This window comes from Opisthocomus hoazin, chromosome 12 (genome assembly GCF_030867145.1).
Source record: "Opisthocomus hoazin isolate bOpiHoa1 chromosome 12, bOpiHoa1.hap1, whole genome shotgun sequence".
In the NCBI taxonomy this organism is placed as follows: domain Eukaryota; kingdom Metazoa; phylum Chordata; class Aves; order Opisthocomiformes; family Opisthocomidae; genus Opisthocomus; species Opisthocomus hoazin.
Window position 1 is genome coordinate 19,337,611 of NC_134425.1, and position 22,059 is coordinate 19,359,669.

General features: G+C 41.6%; 1 protein-coding gene across 3 annotated transcripts in view; it reads left to right on the forward strand.

Moving 5' to 3' along the window:
• TOX3 (TOX high mobility group box family member 3) overlaps nucleotides 1-22,059 on the forward strand; it is an 89,121-nt gene that overhangs the window by 61,341 nt on the left and 5,721 nt on the right. For 2 of the 3 annotated variants that reach the window (XM_075433684.1, XM_075433682.1), the window contains 2 exons: nucleotides 890-1,144; nucleotides 20,647-20,916. In XM_075433684.1, the coding sequence (XP_075289799.1) occupies nucleotides 890-1,144; nucleotides 20,647-20,916 (525 nt within the window). The remainder of the gene's footprint in view (nucleotides 1-889; nucleotides 1,145-20,646; nucleotides 20,917-22,059) is intronic. The other variant, XM_075433683.1, reaches the window with a different exon arrangement.

The window sequence follows — 22,059 nt, forward strand, 5'->3', positions numbered from 1 at the left end:
GCCTAATTTCAAGCACTGAATTTCTATTATTAAGTAGCAGTGGACCTGAAATAATATATGAAAGTTCATTTAACTTGCAAGAAATTTGAATAACCACAGCTCATTTGTTTCCCAAATAAAAGTCAGAAATGTTGAAGCCAGATACGGACTCTACTTGAATAAAGATTATCTTTGACAGACACATGCACACGTACAAACACGCACAAACCCTGAAGATAAATGGCAGTAAATGTTTTGCTCAAGGCATCTTAACAGGTGTTTAGTTTGTAACAAACCTACTGTTCAAACAAAGCTGGCTTGCTTTGGAAAGCACTGGAAGCTGCTGTAATCACCCTCACTCTTCTATACGTGTCTCTCCTCCAAATGGCAACCCTTGTTTAAAAGGGTGCATTGTACTTTTGGATGGAAAAGAAAAGAAATCAAGACCAGAATTACAATATTCATGTTTGTTAGTGGATAAAAAGGAAACAAAAGATGTGAAATGGTCAGTGCTGAATTAGTGTTGTGTGTGTGCTACAAAATTTTCCATATTTTATGAAGCATGTGAGTAATGTAAGCTGTTTGTGCTATTTTACTAACATACCAATAAAGTGACAATTTGTTATACAGCCAAATCCAATGTAGCTGATATTCTAACAACAAAGACAGATGTTGCTAATTAAGTACGCATTAAAAAACTGTTAATACTGATACTCCATTAAAGCCGTATGATAATGAGACTTAAATCTTTAATCAGGATGGATCCACAAACCCCTTCGGTATACGACGCTTAAAAACTTTGTTGCGTGTAGAGTTTGCATATGAGAGCAAACCACGATTTGGACCGCAGGTTGAGAGGTGGTTGCTGAGAGCAGTGTGCCCTAACACACTTTGCCTTGTCCTTTTCTAGCAGACGTTCCATACACCAAGCCTCGGGGACGAGGAGTTTGAAATCCCACCCATTACCCCCCCGCCTGAGGCAGACCCTGCGCTGGGGATGGCAGATATACTGCTGCCCTTTCAGGGCCTTGGGGACCAGCTGCCTGCACAAGGAAATGAATTTACGCCTCAGTTTCCCCCCCAGAGCTTGGATCTTCCCTCTATTACAATATCCCGAAATCTCATGGAGCAGGACGGCGTCATCCACAGCAATGGATTGCATATGGTAGGTCCGGTTCTTTGTGTGTTTCCGTGCCTAATATTGTCTGTCAAAGCATAGCGACATAGATTTCTGTCATGTATCTGTTCTAATTGACCTCTCAGAAGATCTGTGTGAGTTCTTGGTATTGTAGCCTGACCAAGTGTTTGCCGATGTTCTGTGTCTTGTATTCTGTATGAATGATGACACATGTTGTCAGTGTTACACAGCAAACTGATATGTTATTATTGAGTTCCCTAAGGCAGTTGGCAAATGGTTAAGGGTTTAATATTGGTGGATTCAGGAAGATAAGCGTGGTTGTTAATGTACAGTGCAATGCTATATTGTGTGTAAACAGATCTCTTGCTGAAGAAGCCATCAGGCTTTCTAATCACAGAATTTTAATTTTGAGCATGGACTTGGAAGCCCATATCCATTGGCATCATGTGCATCCCAAATGCTGCTAAAGTTCAAAAATGTGTTACACGGTCAACACTGGCACCAGGAGCTGAAAGACCATTATGTTGGCCAGGGTGAACTACAGCATTTGGAAGGAATTGCTTGTCTGTATTTCAAGTATAGGACTCATATCTGATAGTCATTAGGGTATTTTTTAAGTGCAGTATTGAGAGTAGCTCAGAAAAGGAGCCAGGCACAGTATGGCAGCAGTAAAAAAACGTATGTTTCCCTGTATTCTGTATATTGCATGGGCTAAATCTTTATAAGTGTAAATTTTGGGGGGTTTGGGTTGTTTTTTTTTTTTAAGCTCATAATAGAACTGATAAGGATGTATTGCCTTGATCATACTCAGAAGTACAGGGCCATAAAAAGGTTTTGTTCTGTTCAGTGCTCTTGTTGACCACAGAGGCTGGGGCAGGTTGGGCCTGTTCTCCTGTTCCTGGGCTGTTTTCGAGCCATCTGGAATGGCGAGGGACGATCCGGGGGTGGGAAAGGACTGAGTGACAGGGACTGCTAGGCTGATTCCTGTGATTGTTCCTGTTAATTAGAACAATCAAAACCAGGGCTGTATGGAGTCTTCTCCAGAATCCGTACGCACTGCATGGCTGTGATCTCAGCAGGAGGGTACATGGGGCCATTTCCACTTTTGTGTTGTATTTCGCTTTCGGACTGGGGGGATCTCCCAGCTTTGGTTTCTCTAAGCTTTGTGCAGTAACATTTGTACTTGCAGGGATGAGACACAGCTGTGAGTCACTTCATCATACTTAGTATTTAAACTCAGTGGTTACAATTAGAATTAGTTTCTATATTGCGTATGGAAGACAGAGTGGATGTTTAGCTTGAAGAGATATTTTACATCAGCTATATTTTTTCTGATTAGCTGTTTTATATAGGATCTTATGCTAAACATGGTGTAGTGAAAATACAGATTTACTGCTGGACTGTAATAAAGGTCATCTTGTTGTCATGTTACGATTTCTCATAATTCTTTTTTTCTTTATTATTCTGGCAATTCAAAATTAATTAAAAGATTTACAAATCAAGATGCAGCAAATATTTCTCTGGAATTCTGCAAGCTGCTGGCTTCATTGCAAATTTGAATATTTCCTCGGAGGTTATGAAGAGAAGTTAGCACTAATACAGAATTAATCACAAACTGCTCACTGCTTAGGAGGTACAGAATTTAGTAGTGCCATAGATACAAAGCAGGGACTGCCTAAAACAGGCCTTGAAGGGTAGGATACTTTTTGGATCCCGTTTTGCATGGGATTTTGTACACACTGGACTTGTTGGGTGACTACTAAAGAAAGATCAGATTAATAAAACCTGAGAGTCAGGAAATGTTATACCTGAAAACTAAAGCAATGGGGCATGTGTACACTGAATACAATGAAACTTGCTCAGAAATATGTAATAAATATCATGGTCTGGATCAGCGCTGTGTTACGTGTATGAGTATGCCCTCAGTGTTATCAGGTGGTTTGTAACCTGACCCAGTTTTGCCTTTTAATTTTGCCTCCTTTTGCCAGCTGTGATTCTGCCACTGGTAAATGCTGTCATCTTAACAGTTCAGGCCAGAAGAGGCCTGTCGGGTAGGTATCTCTCCTCTCACCTCTGCTTCACTGGATGAGAGGCTTTACAGCTTGCCGTTTTTTTTCTAGACTGTGCAATGCAGAAATTAATGGCGTGGTTTACACTGACTTCGGTGGTAAGAACTTGTTCCTGTATAGGTCAAAGAGAAGATCTAGAAAAGCTCATACCTTCTTGTCCCACTAGCCCAGTGGTATCTTCTAGGGAGATTGCCGGTTCAAGGCTGTGGGCTGGGAACTTGTGTGTAGTTTTGCTGCAGAGAATTGATAAGGAATTGTGTGACTTGATACATAGGAGCCACATAGGGAGGTTCGTGTGGCAGACACTTCCCCACAACTGCTTGATTTCTTTTATACAGTGAGATGGAGTGGCCCCTGCCATTGTATTTTACTCAGTAGTCTTTTTCTCTTCTGCTCATAAATGCTGAGTAGCTCCAGGAAGTTTAAAAACGTTAACAGAGGGTTCTTGCTTAGGTTTTTCCTGAACTCACATAGCTCTCTTTTGAGTACTCAAATTTTCCAGCAGTTAATCTGTGTTTCAAAAATAGAAAATGAAAACATTATATTATATGTGAAAAATGTGCACTTTATTAAACTGGTAAATATTTATTAATAATATTAGAATTCATCTTTAAATTAGACATTTCATGAATTACCTTGCCTCAGAGCTATAAAAACTTTATTGCAGCAATAAAAAAAATGTAAAGGAGGCATTTTGACTATGAAATTTCATTTCATGGTCAATTGAATTTAGTATATCTGAAAGAACTAAAGATGGGGTTGTAAAATAATTATGATGTTCGTAGGCACTTACAGAACAGCAATACTAGGATGGTCTTATTTAAAGGCTACATTAATAGTGTATTGCTAATCACTAAAGCTTCTTTAGCTGAATACAAACTTAAATTATTTTAATATGAACTGCGTTGAGTTTATTGGTTATATTGTGAAGCATTAGAGAGCTTTACTGTAAGCAATATTTAATTTAGATAAATGTAGTCCTACCCTGTTGAAAAGTCCAGTGGAAGGATTTCACCTTGAAGAAATGTCATGAGATTTTAAATCACAAATGTTGAAAAAACAAAATGGGCCTGGACAGAATTATGATTAATACTGTGTGTCTTTGGCTTTTTTCTATGCACTACCTGACATGTTCACCTATAAACTTGAATGCAGAATTGCCAGAGGCATGGTTAAAAATAGGTTATGTCAAGGTTCTCCTTTGTCTCCCTTAGGGCATGGAATTGGCTCACTACCTCGTAATACTTCTGCAAGTATCTCACATATTTCCCACAGGAAGACCTAAACAAAAAAAAGGAAATCATTCTCTTTCTGACATATTTTTTATATATTATTATATTGAAAAAAATCATTCATGGTACAGGAAAGAAAAGATATTTATTAAACGTGGCCTAGCAATTATGAAAAGATTCTATTGATGAGTTAACAGTTGTTCATACTGTTAAGAACAAGGTCGGGTTTTTTCCTGATACACAGGAGCTGGATCCAGGCACACTAATTATACTATGGAAAGAGTCACAATTTGTCACAGTGCTGATTAACTTCATTATTATTGGCAACAGACGCAACACATTTATCTTACTTAACAGCATTTTTCTACATCTAAAAACAGACAATAGCAACAAAAAGAGGAGATAGAATGGAGTCAGTTTGATTAATTTTCATGTTCTAATAATATGCAAATAAAATCCTGATGCTCAAAAATGAGTCACTGAAAAATGGAGTGTTGATGTACAGTTGACTTCAAAGAACACATGGATTTACATGATGCAAATATTATCCCTATAAATACTTGAATATAAATAAGTGGAAATCAACAGCGATATCCTCATTAAAAATCAATCCCAATATTTTATATTAATGCTCTGTTTTCTGTTGAGCTGTCCATAGAAATATTATTTTAATCTGCAAACTGTGGCAATTCTATAGAACTACAACTTGTGCTCCTGAGGGTTCCTTTTTTTAACACCTCTCTATAATCTGCCCAGCCTGCTGAGTAGCATTGACATCAGTAGTACATCAATTTCAGAAAGTGGATTATTTTTACTAGACAGCTATTGTGACATATTGGGTCAGTCATAAATGAAAGATATTCATGCAAGCATGCAATACTTGTAATGAAGTCTCACTCTGACCTTCTGTATGATTGATTCTGTAATTTAGTTTTCTCAGGCAGTGCCTGAAATGAAATGAAATCATGTTGAACAAGTTTTGAATACCCACAGTGCACCAGGAGAAGAAAAATCTGCAGCCCCAGAGGCTTGAGAGAGAGCAACTGAACGATTTATCTCCATGCTATTATAGCCTTTGCCAGCATTCAACATTTCTTTTTTTTTTTTTTTTTTTTTCTTATTTGGCTTAAGTACTTAATTCTGCAGGTAGCTGTAAATGGGAAAATAAAATGCTGTTCAGATTTAAAATGACAGGACAGGAGTATGTGCAGGGGACTGATAAAATATCTTGAATAGAACTGACCTTTCATGTAGCTGAAAGTTACTGGGGGATTCATCCTCATAATTACCATATAGATTATTTTTATTTCTTTCCTGCAATGAAACATTTCAGAGAGCAGTAGTGCTGATTGAATGAAAATTGAACTTGTTAACATTCTTTTCAGCTTAGCCTGTTGTACATAACAGAAGGTTAGCTTTGATGAATTTCAAAATTGTCTTTCTGATATCTAAGAAACAGACAGTAAAATAATTGTCTCTTTTCGGTCTGATTTTTTCTTTTATTCAAAGAAGTACAGATATTACAAAAACAGACTGATAATTTTACATACATTGCTCCCTATATCACTTATGCTGCTAGAGAAAATGTGTTTCCTATTTGATGAAGATTTGAGCCTGTTTATATTTTATAATTGTGTAATGCTGTCAGTGCATTCAGGATTCTGCACAGATAAGGCTAATTCATAGTGGAATATGCTCATCTTTAATTACATTACCACTTAGGAGTGGCATAGTGATCAAATCAAAGACATGATGGTGACTATTGCTTTTATTTTAAGAAGAGACTTTTAAAATAAACAGCGCAATGATGTGACTTCAAAGAGCCGAGTTGCAAATTCAAACTTACTAGAGGTTGCACACAGCAGAAATATTATTAATGTTTCAGAACAGTGGTGCCTTTTACTTAAAGGTCTAAATCTTTTTTAGTAATTTAAATTCCCAAATTGCTAATTAACTTTCAATTAATAGATTAACAGAAGATTGCAAGAATAAAAGCTAGAAAAACTGCTTTAAAATTGGCAAAAGACAGTTATTTCAGTACTCACCTGACTGTGTTCCTCTAATTTATATGTTTAATTTTTCTTTATAAAGAAACTTATTTGTAAATCTCTCTTTTGATACCCAGTCTGTAATATTCTATCTTGAGAGAATGGAGTAGGTTTTCAATTAATACAATGTTATAACAACATTGTTTAATGTGTTGCAGATGAAACAATTATTTCATGGGTCATTAATGTGTTTAATGCCTGGAACGCTCTATTAAAATAAGCCCTTGTTATTGTTACGAACATGTTTATTGTCAGCTTTAATACAAAACATACAACTATTTCCGGAAGGTTATAATTATTCATTTATAGGAGTAGCAACTATCCTTACTAGAAAGAGAGATTATCTTCAGAGTTTTCTTACTGCTGTTTTTTCTTTGATTACTACGGTGGATTACTAAACTCAAGTTTCAAATCAACAGGGTTAGTCTGGTTTGTATTGGACTTTCCCAGCAGAAAGGGTAGCTGTTATCACCACTGTTTTTAATAATTTGTGTTATCAAGAAAAATTAGTCTCAGAACTAAGTAATCCTGATGTAAACGATGCTCTGGTGGCTCCGATCAGCCAGATTTGGCCCTATACAGAGCCTTTCAAATGGTGGCGGGCGCTTTCTGCAGCTCCGATGCCCATTACCAGCTCGGCGCTGTGACAGTCCAGTTTCTGCCCGCAGATCTGAGCTGTGTGCTTTGCTGGTGAACTTTGAAGACTTTACAGAGTCCTTTTTCTCGACTGATGTATAGTTAAATATTTTATTTTACATCAAACGATAGAGTTGTATATTTTTATAGTTACCTTTCGGAGAGCGTGTGTGCACAGCTCATGAAGGTGGATGATGGGCTGAAAACCCTGGAGGCAACAGACAACAGTGGCTTCTGCACAGAGGCTATGCTATGACTTTAACGTGATAGGAAGATGGTCCCAGCCTAATGATGTACTAAATAACAGGGTTTTAATAGTGTGTAGATTTTCACGTCTTCAGTGACATTGTAATACTCAGTGTGGATAATACAGTCACTTTTCTGAGTGGCATGCTCTTCTCTCCTTTCTCATCGACACAGACACAATGGGCCATCTGGTAATGAGCTGTTATGGTTGGAGAAGGAAAGGTATTCTGGTGTTCTTTTCAAAAATAGCCAACCCATAGTAACCGTGAGAAAGAGCCTGTCCATAGGAAACAAAGTGGCAGCACTTGCCAAAGACACTTATCTGAATAGCAGGTACTGCTGGTGCTGAAAAAATGATGCGAGTGTGTTATTGCCTATTGAGATACAGGAGGGACTTCCACCAGAAAGAAGTGACGCACAGTAACATTGGCAGAACAGTCGGGGGGGAAAAAAGACTGTGACTATTTTATATGAATAATGCCTAAATGAAGATCCGGCAACTCCAGAAAATACTGTGAGGTGCCATATGAATATGTGGAAAATGATACACGCCACTGGGAAAGCTGTCAGGAACTGGAGCAGAAGCTCAACCTCTGGTATTCCTAAGAACTGAGCTCAGAAGGAACATGTAGGACCGTGGACACCAGCTGTGCCTTAAGCTTGGGCTATGGCTTTAAACTATTCTGCCTCCTGAGTTTAAAATCTACCATCAAGCGTGAGCAAGCCCTGACCTGCTGCTTGCTTAAGGCAGCCAAATGAGGCAGATGCTGCAGCTGGTCTGGGTATGCTGCACCTGGCCAAAGGCTTTGCTGGGTCCAGCCACCCTTGTTCTTGGGTCATTTGAAAACTTCCTTTGAAATTCCTATTCTCTGCTGTTACCAGCTGTATTTCCTCTTGGACAGCTTACCCAATACTCAGCTTCCACTTCAAGTTCTCAAGATATAAAGAAATGATAAGTCTCTGCAGAGTTTTACATTATTCTAGGTTGTCAGGTAGCTGGAAAGAAAAATACCTGGCTCTGGTAATACGAAAGATGATGAGACCTACTTTTCTGTTTTGCTTTAGAAACCAACAACAAGCAAACACAGAAAACCCAAACAAAATAACCCAACCCCCCAAAACCCAAAGAAAAAATACACCCCCCCCAGAACATAGCTACCAACACATCAACAAATGCCATGTAACCCCCAAGTCTGTCCCCCTCGATTCCTTGCACAATTTTTGTTACCTTTGATAATGTTTGTTAGTTGTCATGCCTCCTTGCAGGCTCTCCCCACGTTGCTTACTGCGTAATAAGGACCTTTTGAAGTCTGCCTTTGATCTGGTAGCTGAAGCACCTGAAGTTGCAGAGGTTGTAACAAAACTGCGAACAGCGTTTATCTGACGTTCCGGGACTTAATTTGAACTATCCAGGGTTTGTTTGCAATGTGCCTTAGCTGTTTGCATACAGCAGACCTCAGCTTGTACTGCTAATTTGGAGAGCAGCTCCTTGTGCCAGCAGACTCATCAGAGCAGAGCCCAGATCTGTGCTCTGAGTCACACATGTATTGTGATCATGCTGTTGGGTATCTTGTCCAAAAGGAGTGCGATTCAATATGTTTCAAAGTATGGTAGATGTTTGGGGAGAAGAGGGTGGAGAATCTGCTTTTAAATGCCTCTATAAAATGGTGTAAAAATTAAATTATAAAGAAGTTGTCAATGAGGTGATACTAAAGCACCGGTAGCAGCCCCTGTGGGTGGGTGGAGGGCTGTGGCAAGCCTATGGTGCCGTCCGTCTGCAAGAGCGGGAGCCTGGCCAGAGCAGAAGGACTCAAGAGCAGCCGAGGCAACCAAGAAGCGTGACCCGTTCCACCCGCTTTGGGGACTGCCTGAGGAGCCTATGGGGTCATAGGGAAGTACGCGCGTAAGAGCAGACTTCTCAACCAGCAAACACCCTGTGCTGGGGTGGTTGGTGGTTCTTGGGGAAGAATCAAGCATTTCACAGAAAAGTCTGCCTCGTAGTTTGGTACTTAGGTGGTTTTGGCCTAGCTGTGAGCTTTTTGTATTTCTTCACCATGTAATGCAGCGTTTTGTCAGAGATAGCTGAGCGTGCTGTGAATGAGCTGGTATGGGTAGAGGCCACGAAGTGGTGTTGCAGCGGTGCCCAGGCCTGGGACCTGGAGCAGTGTTGCTCTGGCAGCTGCCGGGGCTGGCTGGCCCTGTCCCTTGGCACCTTTTTGCTTGGAATGGCATCTCTGAGGTGGTCGCTGTGCTCCTCCTGCCTCATCCCCCAGTGTGGTTCCACACAAGAAGTTGGTTTACCGTGGGACTTGGGGGTCTCGTAGCAGCCTTAGCACCCCCTGCACCAGGTCAGGCTGTCCGCGCTGCACGGGGGAGGGTGAAGAGCAGCAGCCCTGCGAGGGGCCACTGCCGGCGCGGCTGCACATCAGACCCAAAGAAAAGCAAGGGACAGTAAGTCAGGAAGATTCCAGTAAAACATGTTAAACTATCTTGGAGGTTGCAGCCATATAAGAAAATTCTATCAAATAGCAAGAGATGAATTTCCAGAGACATCTGAGATTGCCAGAACAAAAGGAGATAGTTGCTTGGTTTTGAGGAATAAATCAGTGGGTTCTCATTTTTGTTGGTTTTGGTTTGTTTTTTTCTTTTCATGTCCCATCTCTGGCTTATGTGCTCTGTGTGAACAGAAAAGAGTAATTTCTGATGTATTTGGACTGGGGGAGCACACAGACCAAGACATTGCATATTCTTCATGTTCTTCAGGCAGCAGAATGTGCGTAAGCCTCCTGTCACCAACCGGTCTTTTAGATCCAGTTGCAGACATAATTTTTTTTCTGAACTGACATGTACTGTTTCTTGTAGCCTTTATTTGTGAATTAAATGAAGTGAGGTTGCCTTTTCTACAGAGACATAAAGCAAAACACTGGAGTGTTCTCATTGCCGGAGAAAAGAAGCTGCTGCTTGTAGTGGATCTGCTGATAACTGCAGTTTGACAGATCTATTACTGATGGCAGTGTCTGAGGAGGGGAGAGGAAGGACACTTCTTCAGTGGTGGCAGTACCAAGTGCAACTGTGTTGTATTCTATTAAGTAAGGCTTTAATCTCTGACAGAGAAAAGCATCCTGTTAGTTTGATTTGTTTTGACTGGCAGTGAATTCCAATCTTGTAAAAAAATTAGATTAATGGATTCTTTTATCTGTACTTTACTTGTGGAGAAGACGAGTATTGAGGATTTCTTCTGGAGATATGCTGACTTGCCCAAAAGTAAAGGGAGTAATTTACAGACAGGGACAAGTGAGGATTTCACTCTTTACATTGCAGTGCATTTGCTTCAACTTAAATATATCCTTTAAAATATTACATCAGCTTATGTTACATTGACAGTGACAAATTCCTAAGGCAATAGAATATATAATGTTTTAAGTCAACTTCTGAAACCAGGGCACAGTAGCATAACCGTAAATGTTGGGTTTTGTGTAGTTATTTTTGTTGGCAGATATCTCGCTTTCCTTAAAAACCTAGCCTGTGCAGTACAGCGTCAGATCCCAGCCCTACATCTTCCTGTGGGCGCTTCTACGGGCTCTGTCCTGACATGGGTAGAAGGAGTCTTACTGAAGGGGCTGCCTGTTTAGATGATTGGAGGCTGTAGACATTGATGTCAGTCAAGACTTCAATATTACTCAAAATGTTCCAGAAAGTAATTTCCTAGTTATATTTTTAAATAGGGTCCTAGAGATTGAAATTATATCAGGGTAGAAATCTAGGATAAAACTACTGTGTGTAAATGATTCTCAAAATGCAGGGTAAGTGGAAAGGAGGGCGTCTCTTGATGTAATGGCTGGATGCATTTATGTGTCAAAATAAATACTAGCTTTATCAGCTACTGGATGCTTGATAAGTTGGTAGCAGAAGAACAAGCTATCTTTTATTACCTTAATTTTTCTCTTAGTACTCAGTGGTATGTTTCGCTTTGGCTGGCTCAGGTACAGTAATTGTTGAAGAACAGCTTTGATAATACTGTATAAATTAAAACATGGGAGTTCACACATTCTTTTTTTGTAAGTCTCATTACTGGTTTTTTTTGCTTTCCAGTGGCTGTTGAGGAATTGATATTTCATCAATTTCTGAGAACTTACACTTTTACAAATCAAAGGGAAATCACCTATATATTTGGCATATGCCATGAGACACGTGTCCTTTGGCGATATTGAAGGAAGGGGTTAAAAGGAATTTTGGTGGAGCGTTGAGCACTGGGCTGATGGTGCTTAATGTTTTACTAACTATTGTGTAAATTAACCGTAGCAGACAGTTTTGCATTGCAAGGGGTGGTTCCTGATAAGGGCTAGGAAGCGCCTTAAAGACCGACCCAATAGTTTGGATGGCAGCCAGGAAACAACTGAGTCTGTGCAAGAACAAAAGGTTAACTAGTGGTGACGAAGAGGAGTCACCTATCTTCATCCCCATGACCCCCAACGACCACCACAAGGAGGCACTGCGCAAGCGCAGTCGGGAAGAGTCTATGGAAATGACCTCTTGGAACTGATTTTAATACGAAGTGGGGATAGGTTATGCATATGTACAGGCGTATTGGGAAATCTGTTGTATAAGTTGAAGAGACAAGTTGCTGCTCGGCGCGCATGATTTTGGTAGGGCTACCCCCGTGCCGCCCAGTGCTGAATAAACATACCTACTTTACAGTCTGACAGATTGTGCAGTCTGTTTTCCACACGTCAGTTTGGCAAGCCAGCCAGGAGTTCTCGACCGTGGGAGCGACTGCGGGGCGGGTGCTCCTAGGCGTGCCCTGGGCACTTTCCTTGGAGGAGCCTCCGCTGCCGGCTGCTCACCCGGAGAGCAGACAACAACCTCCTGAAGCCACGGATATAAACGGCATGTTCTGTAGGGAAGGGCCTGTAAGTCGTACGCGTGGCCGGGGCAGCTGGTAAATCGCACAGAGACGTCTGGCATGCAGCATAGTCCCCATGGGGAAAGGGTATCCTGGTAAGGAGGGGATTTGCTGACTGATAGAGCAGCCGCTAGCGATCTTGGGGGTAGATCGAGCAAATCCGAGGTCACCGCTGCATCCCAGTGTTGGGAGCCAGGACGGATCTGTTAATGACTGGTATATAAGAAGCAGGAGAAGGGTAAGCAGACCTCCGCGCAGTTGCGTTCAGGATATTTTGTGGATATTGGGTGGATGTTAACTGGAGCGATAATGTTTAAGAGGTGTATGTTAAGTCTCTTGTTCTGTGCGTAATGTTTAAAATGATTGTGGGAATTTTGTTTCTTTAATTTTTGCCGGAGGATATTGGTTCTGACTCTTGTCTAAGGAAGTCGGATTTGTCCGTGCCTTAGATGAGTAGGTGGACTCCATTATCCGGCAATGTTTGTTTGGTATTTTGTGGATCTGGGAACTTTATGTTAATATTATTGTTTTAGGTGTATGTGTAAGATCGTGAATGTCTTTATATGTTGGTGAGGATACTGGGCAAAAGAAATCACTCCTTAGGTGGTTTGGGCTCGAACCTTGGGAGTATTTGAACGAAGGGGGGCATTGGATAAAAAGGGGAAATGAAAGGTTTTATCTAAAAGGAGCATATGTAACCTCCACGGGGTGGGAAGTGGCTATAGATTGGGAGCAGCCTTCAGATATTTTCATAACTCCCAGAGCTGGTGGACAAGTAGGGGTAATTCTCTGATTTACATGTGGACTTGCTCCTAGATTATATGAGATTTGGCACCAAGCTTGAGTTTTGCTGAAATGCACATCTTGTGAGAAGAGGTGGTATTGTATATCTAGCAGGCGAAGAGCAGAGTGCCCTAAGTGCCTTCCCCGAACCCCACCGTTTTATAATTGGGAAAGGGCTCAACAAGAATCTGAAGTAGTAAAATTGGTGTATGGAAAGGAAAATTACATCCCAGAAATTTGGGACGTGTGGGAGAAGGATTGGGAGAAAACTATAATGAATTGCAGGGAACGATTCGCATGGAAACTTACTAAAAGAATAGCAAGGGCCAAACTAAAAGAACAATAGAAGAAGTCACGAAATGGGTAATACTCAAGGAGGAATTTTGAAAAAGAGTCCCTTGGGCTGTGTACTTGCTCACTGGAAAGACATCGTTGGAATCGTAGCCATAGAAAGTAAAAGGACCATTATCAAATATTGTAATCAATGGTGGCCTCTATAAAAATTGGAAGATGGAGCCAAGTGGCCATTAAATGGGTCAATAGATTATAATACTCTCTTACAACTAATGCTGTTTTTGAGGAGAGAAGGAAAGTGAGATGAGGTCTCATATGCAGCCATGTTTTTCACTCTCTGAAATCATCCGGAGTGGCAAAGGGGTGTTTTTCTTTTTTATGGTAGGGGTTGGAAGGGACCTCTGTGGGTCATCTAGTCCAACCCCCCTGCCGAAGCAGGGTCACCTACAGCAGGCTGCACAGGACCTTGTCCAGGCAGGTCTTGAATACCTCCGGAGAGGGAGACTCCACAACCTCCCTGGGCAACCTGTTCCAGTGCTCCATCACCCTCACAGGGAAGAAGTTCTTCCTCATGTTCAGCTGGAAATTCCTCTGCTTCAGTTTGTGCCCATTGCCCCTTGTCCTGTCTCTGGGCACCACTGAAAAGAGTTTGGCCCCATCCTCCTGACACCCACCCTTCAGATATTTATAAGTATTTATTAGGTCCCCTCACAGCCTTCTCTTCTTCAGGCTGAACAAGCCCAGCTCCCTCAGCCTTTCCTCGTAGGAGAGATGCTCCAGTCCCCTCACCATCCTTGTAGCCCTCCGCTGGACTCTCTCCAGTAGCTCCTCATCTTTCTTGAAGTGGGGAGCCCAGAACTGGACAGACTACTCCAGATGGGGCCTCCCTAGGGCAGTGTAGAGGGGAAGGAGAACCTCGCTCGACCTGCTGGCCACACTCCTCTTGATGCACCCCAGGATCCCATTGGCCTTCTTGGCAGCCGGGGCACACTACTGGCTCATGGTTAACTTGTCATCCAACAGGATACCCAGGTCCCTCTCCGCAGAGCTGCTCTCTAGCAGGTCCGCCCCAAGCCTGTACTGGTGCATGGGGTTGTTCCTCCCCAGGTGCAGGACCCTGCACTTGCCTTTGTTGAACTTCATCAGGTTCCTCTCTGCCCAACTCTACAGCCTGTCCAGGTCACGCTGAATGGCAGCACAGCCTTCTGGTGTATCCACCACTCCTCCCAGTTTTGGGTCATCAGCAAACTTGCTGAGGGTACATTCTAACTCTTCATCCAGGTCGTTGATGAAGAAGTTGAACAAGACTGGGCCCAGTACTGACCCCTGGCGGACACCACTAGTTACCGGCCTCCAACTAGACTCAGCGCCACTGATGACAACCCTCTGAGTTCTGCCATTCAGCCAGTTCTCAATCCACCTCACCAACCACTCATCCAGCCCACACTTCCTGAGCTTCCCTAGGAGGATGTTATGGGAGACAGTGTCTTCAGCCTTGCTGAAGTCAAGGTAGACAACATCCACTGCTCTCCTCTCTTCTACCCAGCCAGTCATGTCATCGTAGAAAGCTATCAGATTGCTCAAGCATGATTTCCCCTTGGTGAATCCATGTTGACTACTCCTGATAACCTTCTTTACCTCCATTTGCTTGATGATGACCTGTAGAATGAGTTGCTCCATCATCTTTCCCGGGATGGAGGTGAGGCTGACCGGCCTGTAGTTCCCTGGGTCCTCCTTCTTGCCCTTTTTGAAGATTGGAGTGACATTGGCTTTTTTGCAGTCCTTGGGGACCTCTCCTGTCCTCCAGGAGACCTTTCAAAGATGATGGAGACCTTTCAAAGATGATGGAGAGTGGCTCAGCAATGACATCCACCAGCTCCCTCAGCACTCGTGGGTGCATTCCATCATGGCCTATGGATTTGTGGGCATCCAGATTGCTTAAGCGATCCCTCACGTAGTCCTCCTCGACCGAGGGAAAGTCGTCCTCTCTGTGGGCTTATTCTCTTACTTCCGGGGCCTGGGATTCCTGAGGGCCTGCCTTTGCACTGAAGACTGAAGCAAAGAAGGCATTCAGTAGCTCTGCCTTCTCTGCATCCTCCGTCACCAGGACACCCACTTCATTCAGCAGCGGCCCCACATTGTCCCTAGTCTTCCATTTGCTACTGATGTAGTTGACAAAGTCCTTCTTGTTGTTTCTGGCATCCCTTGCCAGATTCAATTCCAGGTGGGCCTCGGCCTTCCTCGTTGCATCTCTGCATGCTCTGACAACATTCTTGTATTGTTCCCAAGTGGCCTGTCCCTCTTTCCACATTCCATGGTTGTGGACTGGTACCACCACAGGACACCATGTTGCTCGCACTTGAGTGAGAAGATAACAAAGAACTTAGAGGTAAACTGAAGCGGTGTTGTTTGGTATGTAGAAGCCTCCCCCTTGACCACAGGAAAAGGCTGTGGACTTGGATGAAATCCTCACTCCTCCGGACAGCCCTGTGTCTTCCTGGACTGGGAAGAAATCCGCCTCAAAGGCCTTACCGAAACAGAAAAACAGTTAATTTTGAAAACTACGGGTGATTTGGCTGAAGACCACTATAAAACTGTGGGAGGTGATGTTAAGGATTATTTCCCCCTCCAAGACCTGAAGTGGGATTCTAACAGGTCTGCTCACATGGAAAGGTTGCAGGCATACCAAGAGTGGATTTCTAAAGGAATGGAAAGGGCCGTTCCCAGAACCATAAATTGGTCAGCTTTATATGCGGTTAAACAGGGTCCTTCCAAGTCCCCATCCGAATTCCTGGATCGATTGAGGGATGTAATGCGCCATAACACACCGCTGGACCCTGGGTCACAGGTAGGAATATAACAACTAGTCTCCCTGTTCTTGGGTTAGTCTACGGGAGACATTAGGCGCAAACTCCAGAAGTTGTGTCCTACAGAAAGTAGAAACTTGGAAGTCTTGCTGGACGAAGCATGGAGAGTGTTTAGCAATAGAGAGGAAGGATACAGGCAAGGGCAGAGGAGAATGGTGGCGGGGGTTTTAACTGTTGACCCACCGTATGGCCCAGAAGAGTGCAGCAGCTCCAATGAGATTATTCTGTCTCGGGTTCAAGGCTTGATACAGGGCTATCTTGAAAAACAACAGTGACGTCTGCTGTTTAAAGCAGTCGTCTTTAGGAATGGGTCTACCTGCTCTATTTCAGGAACTGTCCTGGGTATCAATATTCACCATTTGCAAAAATGCTGGGTTTAGGTACTATTGTGTGATTTTGGTCCAATAATTATGCGCAACAAGTACCAAAATACTTCCAGTTTCCTTGGGACAGTAAACGAAGCCTGCTTCCAATGCAACCACACATGGAAATGGAGAAAGCATCGGCCACAGGATATAAATGAGACAGGGTGGGGAAACTTACTGGGGTCATGTTATGGTCCCCCTTTTTTTAGTCAATATGACTAAGTATGAGTTCTTTGGCATGACTGTCTAAATAGATTAGTTGAGAGTAGAATAGTTTGATGGACGGATATCCTTATGGTTCCTCTGCTGAGGCCTTCTATGCATCAGATGCTGAATGTCTTTATAATGTGTGCTGTTGGAGCTGTGCAAGCAAGTGGTGACAGAAAGCCAGTGGGCCTAGATACAGTCACCATAAAGTTGCTTTGAGAAGGGCAGAGCATTTTGGACCATATTTTGCTTTTTTTATCCGTGTGTATAATTGAAGAGACCAGCGAGGTGGCTGGCATTGCCCTCAGTAAATGTCTCTTTACGTTAGGGTTTTTTGTAGCACTCATGTCGGATAACAACAGAGAGATCTGACACAAAGTCATTTCAATCTGCAGAGGAATAACACAAGTGATTTCTCTTTGGTTTTCTATTTCACACAGTATGTCCATGTTTGATTGTCATGCTGAGTAAACCAATGGTTGAGTTTTGCCTGACTTTTGTAAAATTACCAAGTTTTGCCTAGCTTCAGTCCAAGACTGTAAAGCAGATCAGGCTCAATCAAAACCTGATTCTGTCCACTTGAGAAGTTAATGAATTTTTGTCAGAACTAATCTGTCATTTTTGCGTAATGTTACAAAAATCCTGAATGCTCATAATACTTAGGTATCACTTCTGGTTAAGTTTATGTAAAAGAGCTTGTGATATTATCTAAAATTTTCACAGTGGATTATTTTGAATACATGAGCTTTTCAATTTTCATGTAGTAATGTAATTAGGGTGTCATGTGGATGTTTTAGTGCACTTGCATTTCCATGCATACTCCTGATGTAAGATAATTTTTGTTGTTAAACATTTCTTTGATAAACATTTTGTGTATAATGAAATGCTACTGGTCCTTTTGATTCAATATTGGTCTTTGTAGTGTAAGAGAAAAAAGAAGAGTTAAGATAATTTATGGAAATTTTGTTTTCTTGATTATAGATTTATAGATCTGAGAAGATTTTGTTTGCTGAGGAGCTGTATAAAAATGCTGTGGACTTTAATGTTGCTATTGACCAGTTCCCCTACCTGCTTGCTACTTGCCAAACCACCATACAAACAGAAAAAATCATTTAATGTTTCCTGGTCTGAAAGCTCTTCTATAGACACCATAGGTTGCTGAGGCCCACAACACTGTACCACAAAGTAAAAAAGGAAATTCCCATTCCTTTCTTTGTGATTTTTTTTGAATATCAATTAGCCATATAGCTTAAATTCGAAGTGCACAAAGTATATTGTTTGTCATTGTCATATGCACATATGATGTAAATGATAAGAGACTGGAAGTTATACAAGTATTTTCTTTTATATAATATGTCTTATCTGTTTGGTGCTAGATAGCCAGTTATAAAATATTTTTGTTTCCACATCTACCTTTTACTAAAGTTTTTAAGATTAAAAAAAAAAAGCTTAAAAGATTAGGAAAAGATACAGAAAAGAAAAATTGGAATTAAGTAAGTGTATGTAAAAAAACACACAGGATGAAATAGTGTCAGAAGAAGAGACAGTTAAGAATTCATGGGCTTGTGTATAAAATTAGCTTATGGGTCAGTGCAAGTCAAGAGAATTTAGTCTCAATAAAATCATAGATGCAACTGAAATGACAAGACTTGGAGTAAATCGTTTGTAACCCGTGTCATCACGTTTTGTTGCCTCAGTGTAAAGGCCAGAAAGGCCTGTGTTGTGTAACAATGAAGAGAGACCAAAAGCTAGCCTTTTAGGTATAGAACACCTCCAAGAAAGTACTGCCTGCAAAATAATGAAGAAAGTTAATTTCTGTGAGAGAAGGGCATTCTGATGATCTCCACCTTTGCTTTACCAGAAGAGTTTTTCATCCAATAAAGTAATGTCTTTAAACTAAAATGAATGGACTAATATGCAGAAAGTAATATCCTTTTACAAAAGACTTCCAGATGCCTCTGCCAGTGCAAGTCACAATCAAAACGACCCTATAGTTAATGGTAGTAAATTTGCACAGAAAGGTGCCCTGAAGCAAATGGGTATTTCAGCCAGTAAGTCTGATGTTTTGATCTCTCTGTATCAAGTGCTCCACTTTTGGCACATGCATTCACCTCTGAGGAACTATGCGCCTTTACTGAAAATATTGAAAGGGTTGAAGAAGTAGGAAAAGCAGTGTGGTGCGGTATGGGTGATGAGCCAAGCTGGCAATGGCTTGGAAAGCATGGGGAAAATAAGGGTGAGACCTGGTGTATAGAATCTGGATCCTGAGCTTGTGGGGTTAACTTCATCTGTACTGGATCCAAGTGCAACACTACATGTACTTTTATGCTAAGAAGGATTTCTTTTTTTCTGTATAGGCTTCAGCAGAATGACCCATGAATGCCAAATTCAGAATTAATATGATTTATTGCTATAGGGATGCAGTGTGTTGCAGCACTTGTACTCAAGATGGATGAGGCAGGGTGTGCATCTTCTTTAACACATGTATTGCTGCTGCTTTGTACGGCTGCGCTTGTCCCATCCAAGCAAAGGTTTTCAGGAGCACAGAACCACTGCCTCTGCTGAGGAAAGAGTTGTAAAAAGTAAGAGGAAAGTCACTTGGGCTAAACGTACCTCTGCGCTTACACAGATCTCTGAAACCTGGTCTGGGCTTATCCACATTTAATAAGAGAGCGCTGGGAAGATCAAACTGTTGTGGAAGTCTGGTGGACTGTATGCTGGGCTCCCGGCATTGCTGGTTTGGTCTGTGTCATTTCATTAAGCATCATTGCACCTGCTACTAATTGTGATGTAGGTTATTAATAATGAAAGAGTTTTCAAAACCTAATTTATTTCTCATGTTTCTGTCTGTTCAAACAATGTCTACAGATTAATCAGGTTGCTGAACCAATTTGTGAGCTATTTATTCTCTTATTAACTGTTTTAAAAATCTTTTCTGTTTAAATGTTCCTTCATTGTGTATTGATCTGTATGTGGTTAAAAATAACAAAACTGAGTTGTTCATAGGCAGATTCCATTTGACTTTACCTTCAGGGTCTTGCTTCTTTTTATTTACAAACGTAGTAAGTGTTGTGCAGATGTAGAGGAAGACATGGTTTGTACCCTCAAGAAATGGTAGGAACAAAACCATGCACGCGCTTGAGTTTCTGAGATGTGAAGCACAAGAAAAATAAAGTCGGTGATTGGTACATAGCTTGCTACTTCCACATATGTTTGATTGTTGGATTAAAGATAAAAATGCGTCGTTTTGTGTGGTGCTTGCGAACAAGGATTTTTAGGAATGATTGGGATCACTTGGACGGATCTCCAGCGTGCTGCAGTGGCTACGCTTGAGACCTGGCAGGGCGGTGTTCTTTGTCTAAAACAACTTTAAAATCCCACTCAGTCAGGATTGTTTTATGCCTACTACTGTTACTAGCAACAGCTCAGAATAATTGCATGTCAGTAAAGGAAGATGCTTTTCTCTTTCTCTGTACGCGCCCTCCCCCTCCTGCCCCGGTTTTGTTTACTTGCAGCGTTTGACAGCAGTTTGTGTCTTCTCACTTGCTGTGTTTTCCCTGCATTGTCAGTCAGCCTGTTTCCCTGTTATTTATGTGGGTATTTCACACTGCATCAAGAAAAGAAATGTTTAAAAATGGGGAGATGCAATTTTTAGTCCATAAAAAACCCTACCCACAAGCAGGGGAGAATTGAAGTCTGGGGCAAGTGTGGTAACTTGTTGCTGCATTTGATTTATTAAAAATGCATTTAATTCATTAAAAAGAAATGAAACAAACTGCACGCTGACAGTGTCAGTTCTGTAAGCCTGTGAAAATAACTTTACCTGTTAATGCTGGATGTTTACTGCTGATGACTAAATAATGTTTCGATCTCTTTCAGGATCACAGTCACACACAAGTTTCCCAGTATCGCCAGGATCACTCTCTGATTATGAGATCTATTGTCCATATGACTGATGCTGCTCATTCGGGAATTATGCCTCCTTCTCAGCTAACCACCATTAACCAGTCTCAGCTAAGTGCGCAGCTGGGGCTAAATTTAGGAGGCACTAATTTGCCACACACTTCTCCCTCCCCTCCTGCAAGTAAATCAGCCACTCCTTCCCCATCCAGCTCTATAAATGAAGAAGATGCGGATGAATCAAACAGAGTAAGTTACTCTGTGCACCGTAGCGAGTAAGCTTGAAGTGTCTCTGTGCTGCATTGTCCATGAATGCAGCACTGTCATCTCAGCTGCAATGTGGTCTTATAAAATACAAATGTTACACTAGAGTGGAATATTATTCATTTGCTGTTTAGCTGCTTTACTTAAGAAGTTTCCATAATACCTCCATAATAATAAATATAACAGTATACATGCATATATATATTTGGTCTAATACATTCATAATTCATGTCAGATTTTATAGATCTGGTGAATCTCTTTACTCGCGAACTTTGGACAGTTTTGTCATTTTGGTGTTCTCTGGAGTCATATAAAACATAGATGCATTTAGATAGAAATAAAATAAGCTTTCTTCTAACTGAAAGTTTAGTTAATTTACATTTTGGTTTAAATAAATCTGTTATAAAAGGAAACTTTTATCAATAAAATAAAGCACAAATGTTGTTATGGCAGTATATTTGAGAGGCCCAATTTAGATTGTTCCATGAAAAGTCTTCTCATTAAGTTAATGGAAATTGTGCATATAGAAAGATCATCATAGAGGATCCTCAAAATACCACAGTAAAATGACTATCGTAGAGGTATATTTAGAGCCACTTTATCTCCTTGCCACAAGAGTCTGTGCATATTTCAGCAGAAGAGGGTGTGGGACAGGAGGACTGTCCAGGGACGGGGTTGCCTGCGACCTGGCCTGGGATGTGCTTCTCCAGGGATCCCCATCCCCAGGGCGGGCGCGGGGCCGGTGCCTGGCGATGGCACGGAGACCCCAGCCCCACCGCACTGGCACCCAGCCCTGCGTGGGGAGCGGTGGAGGCAGGTGCTGGGCGCAGCAGGTTTTCACTGCAGGTGTACAGGGACTGCAGAGCTGCCACTGCTTTTTGCCTGAAGGGTGGGTTTTTAACCCCTGACCCATGTCTAAATTGACAGCCTAAGCCTGAGAATTAGGAAGAGCCTCCAAGCTCTGGTCTTTTGAGTCTCTACTGCTGAAATTACATCTTAATGAAAAAACACAGATTGCCTATTCAAAATATGCTATAGATTAAATTTTTTTTTTTTTTTTATTTAATAGAAATTAGCATTGATGTGTACTTTTTCAGGTCAGGCTCATAGGATTGACTCTCCGAGCCA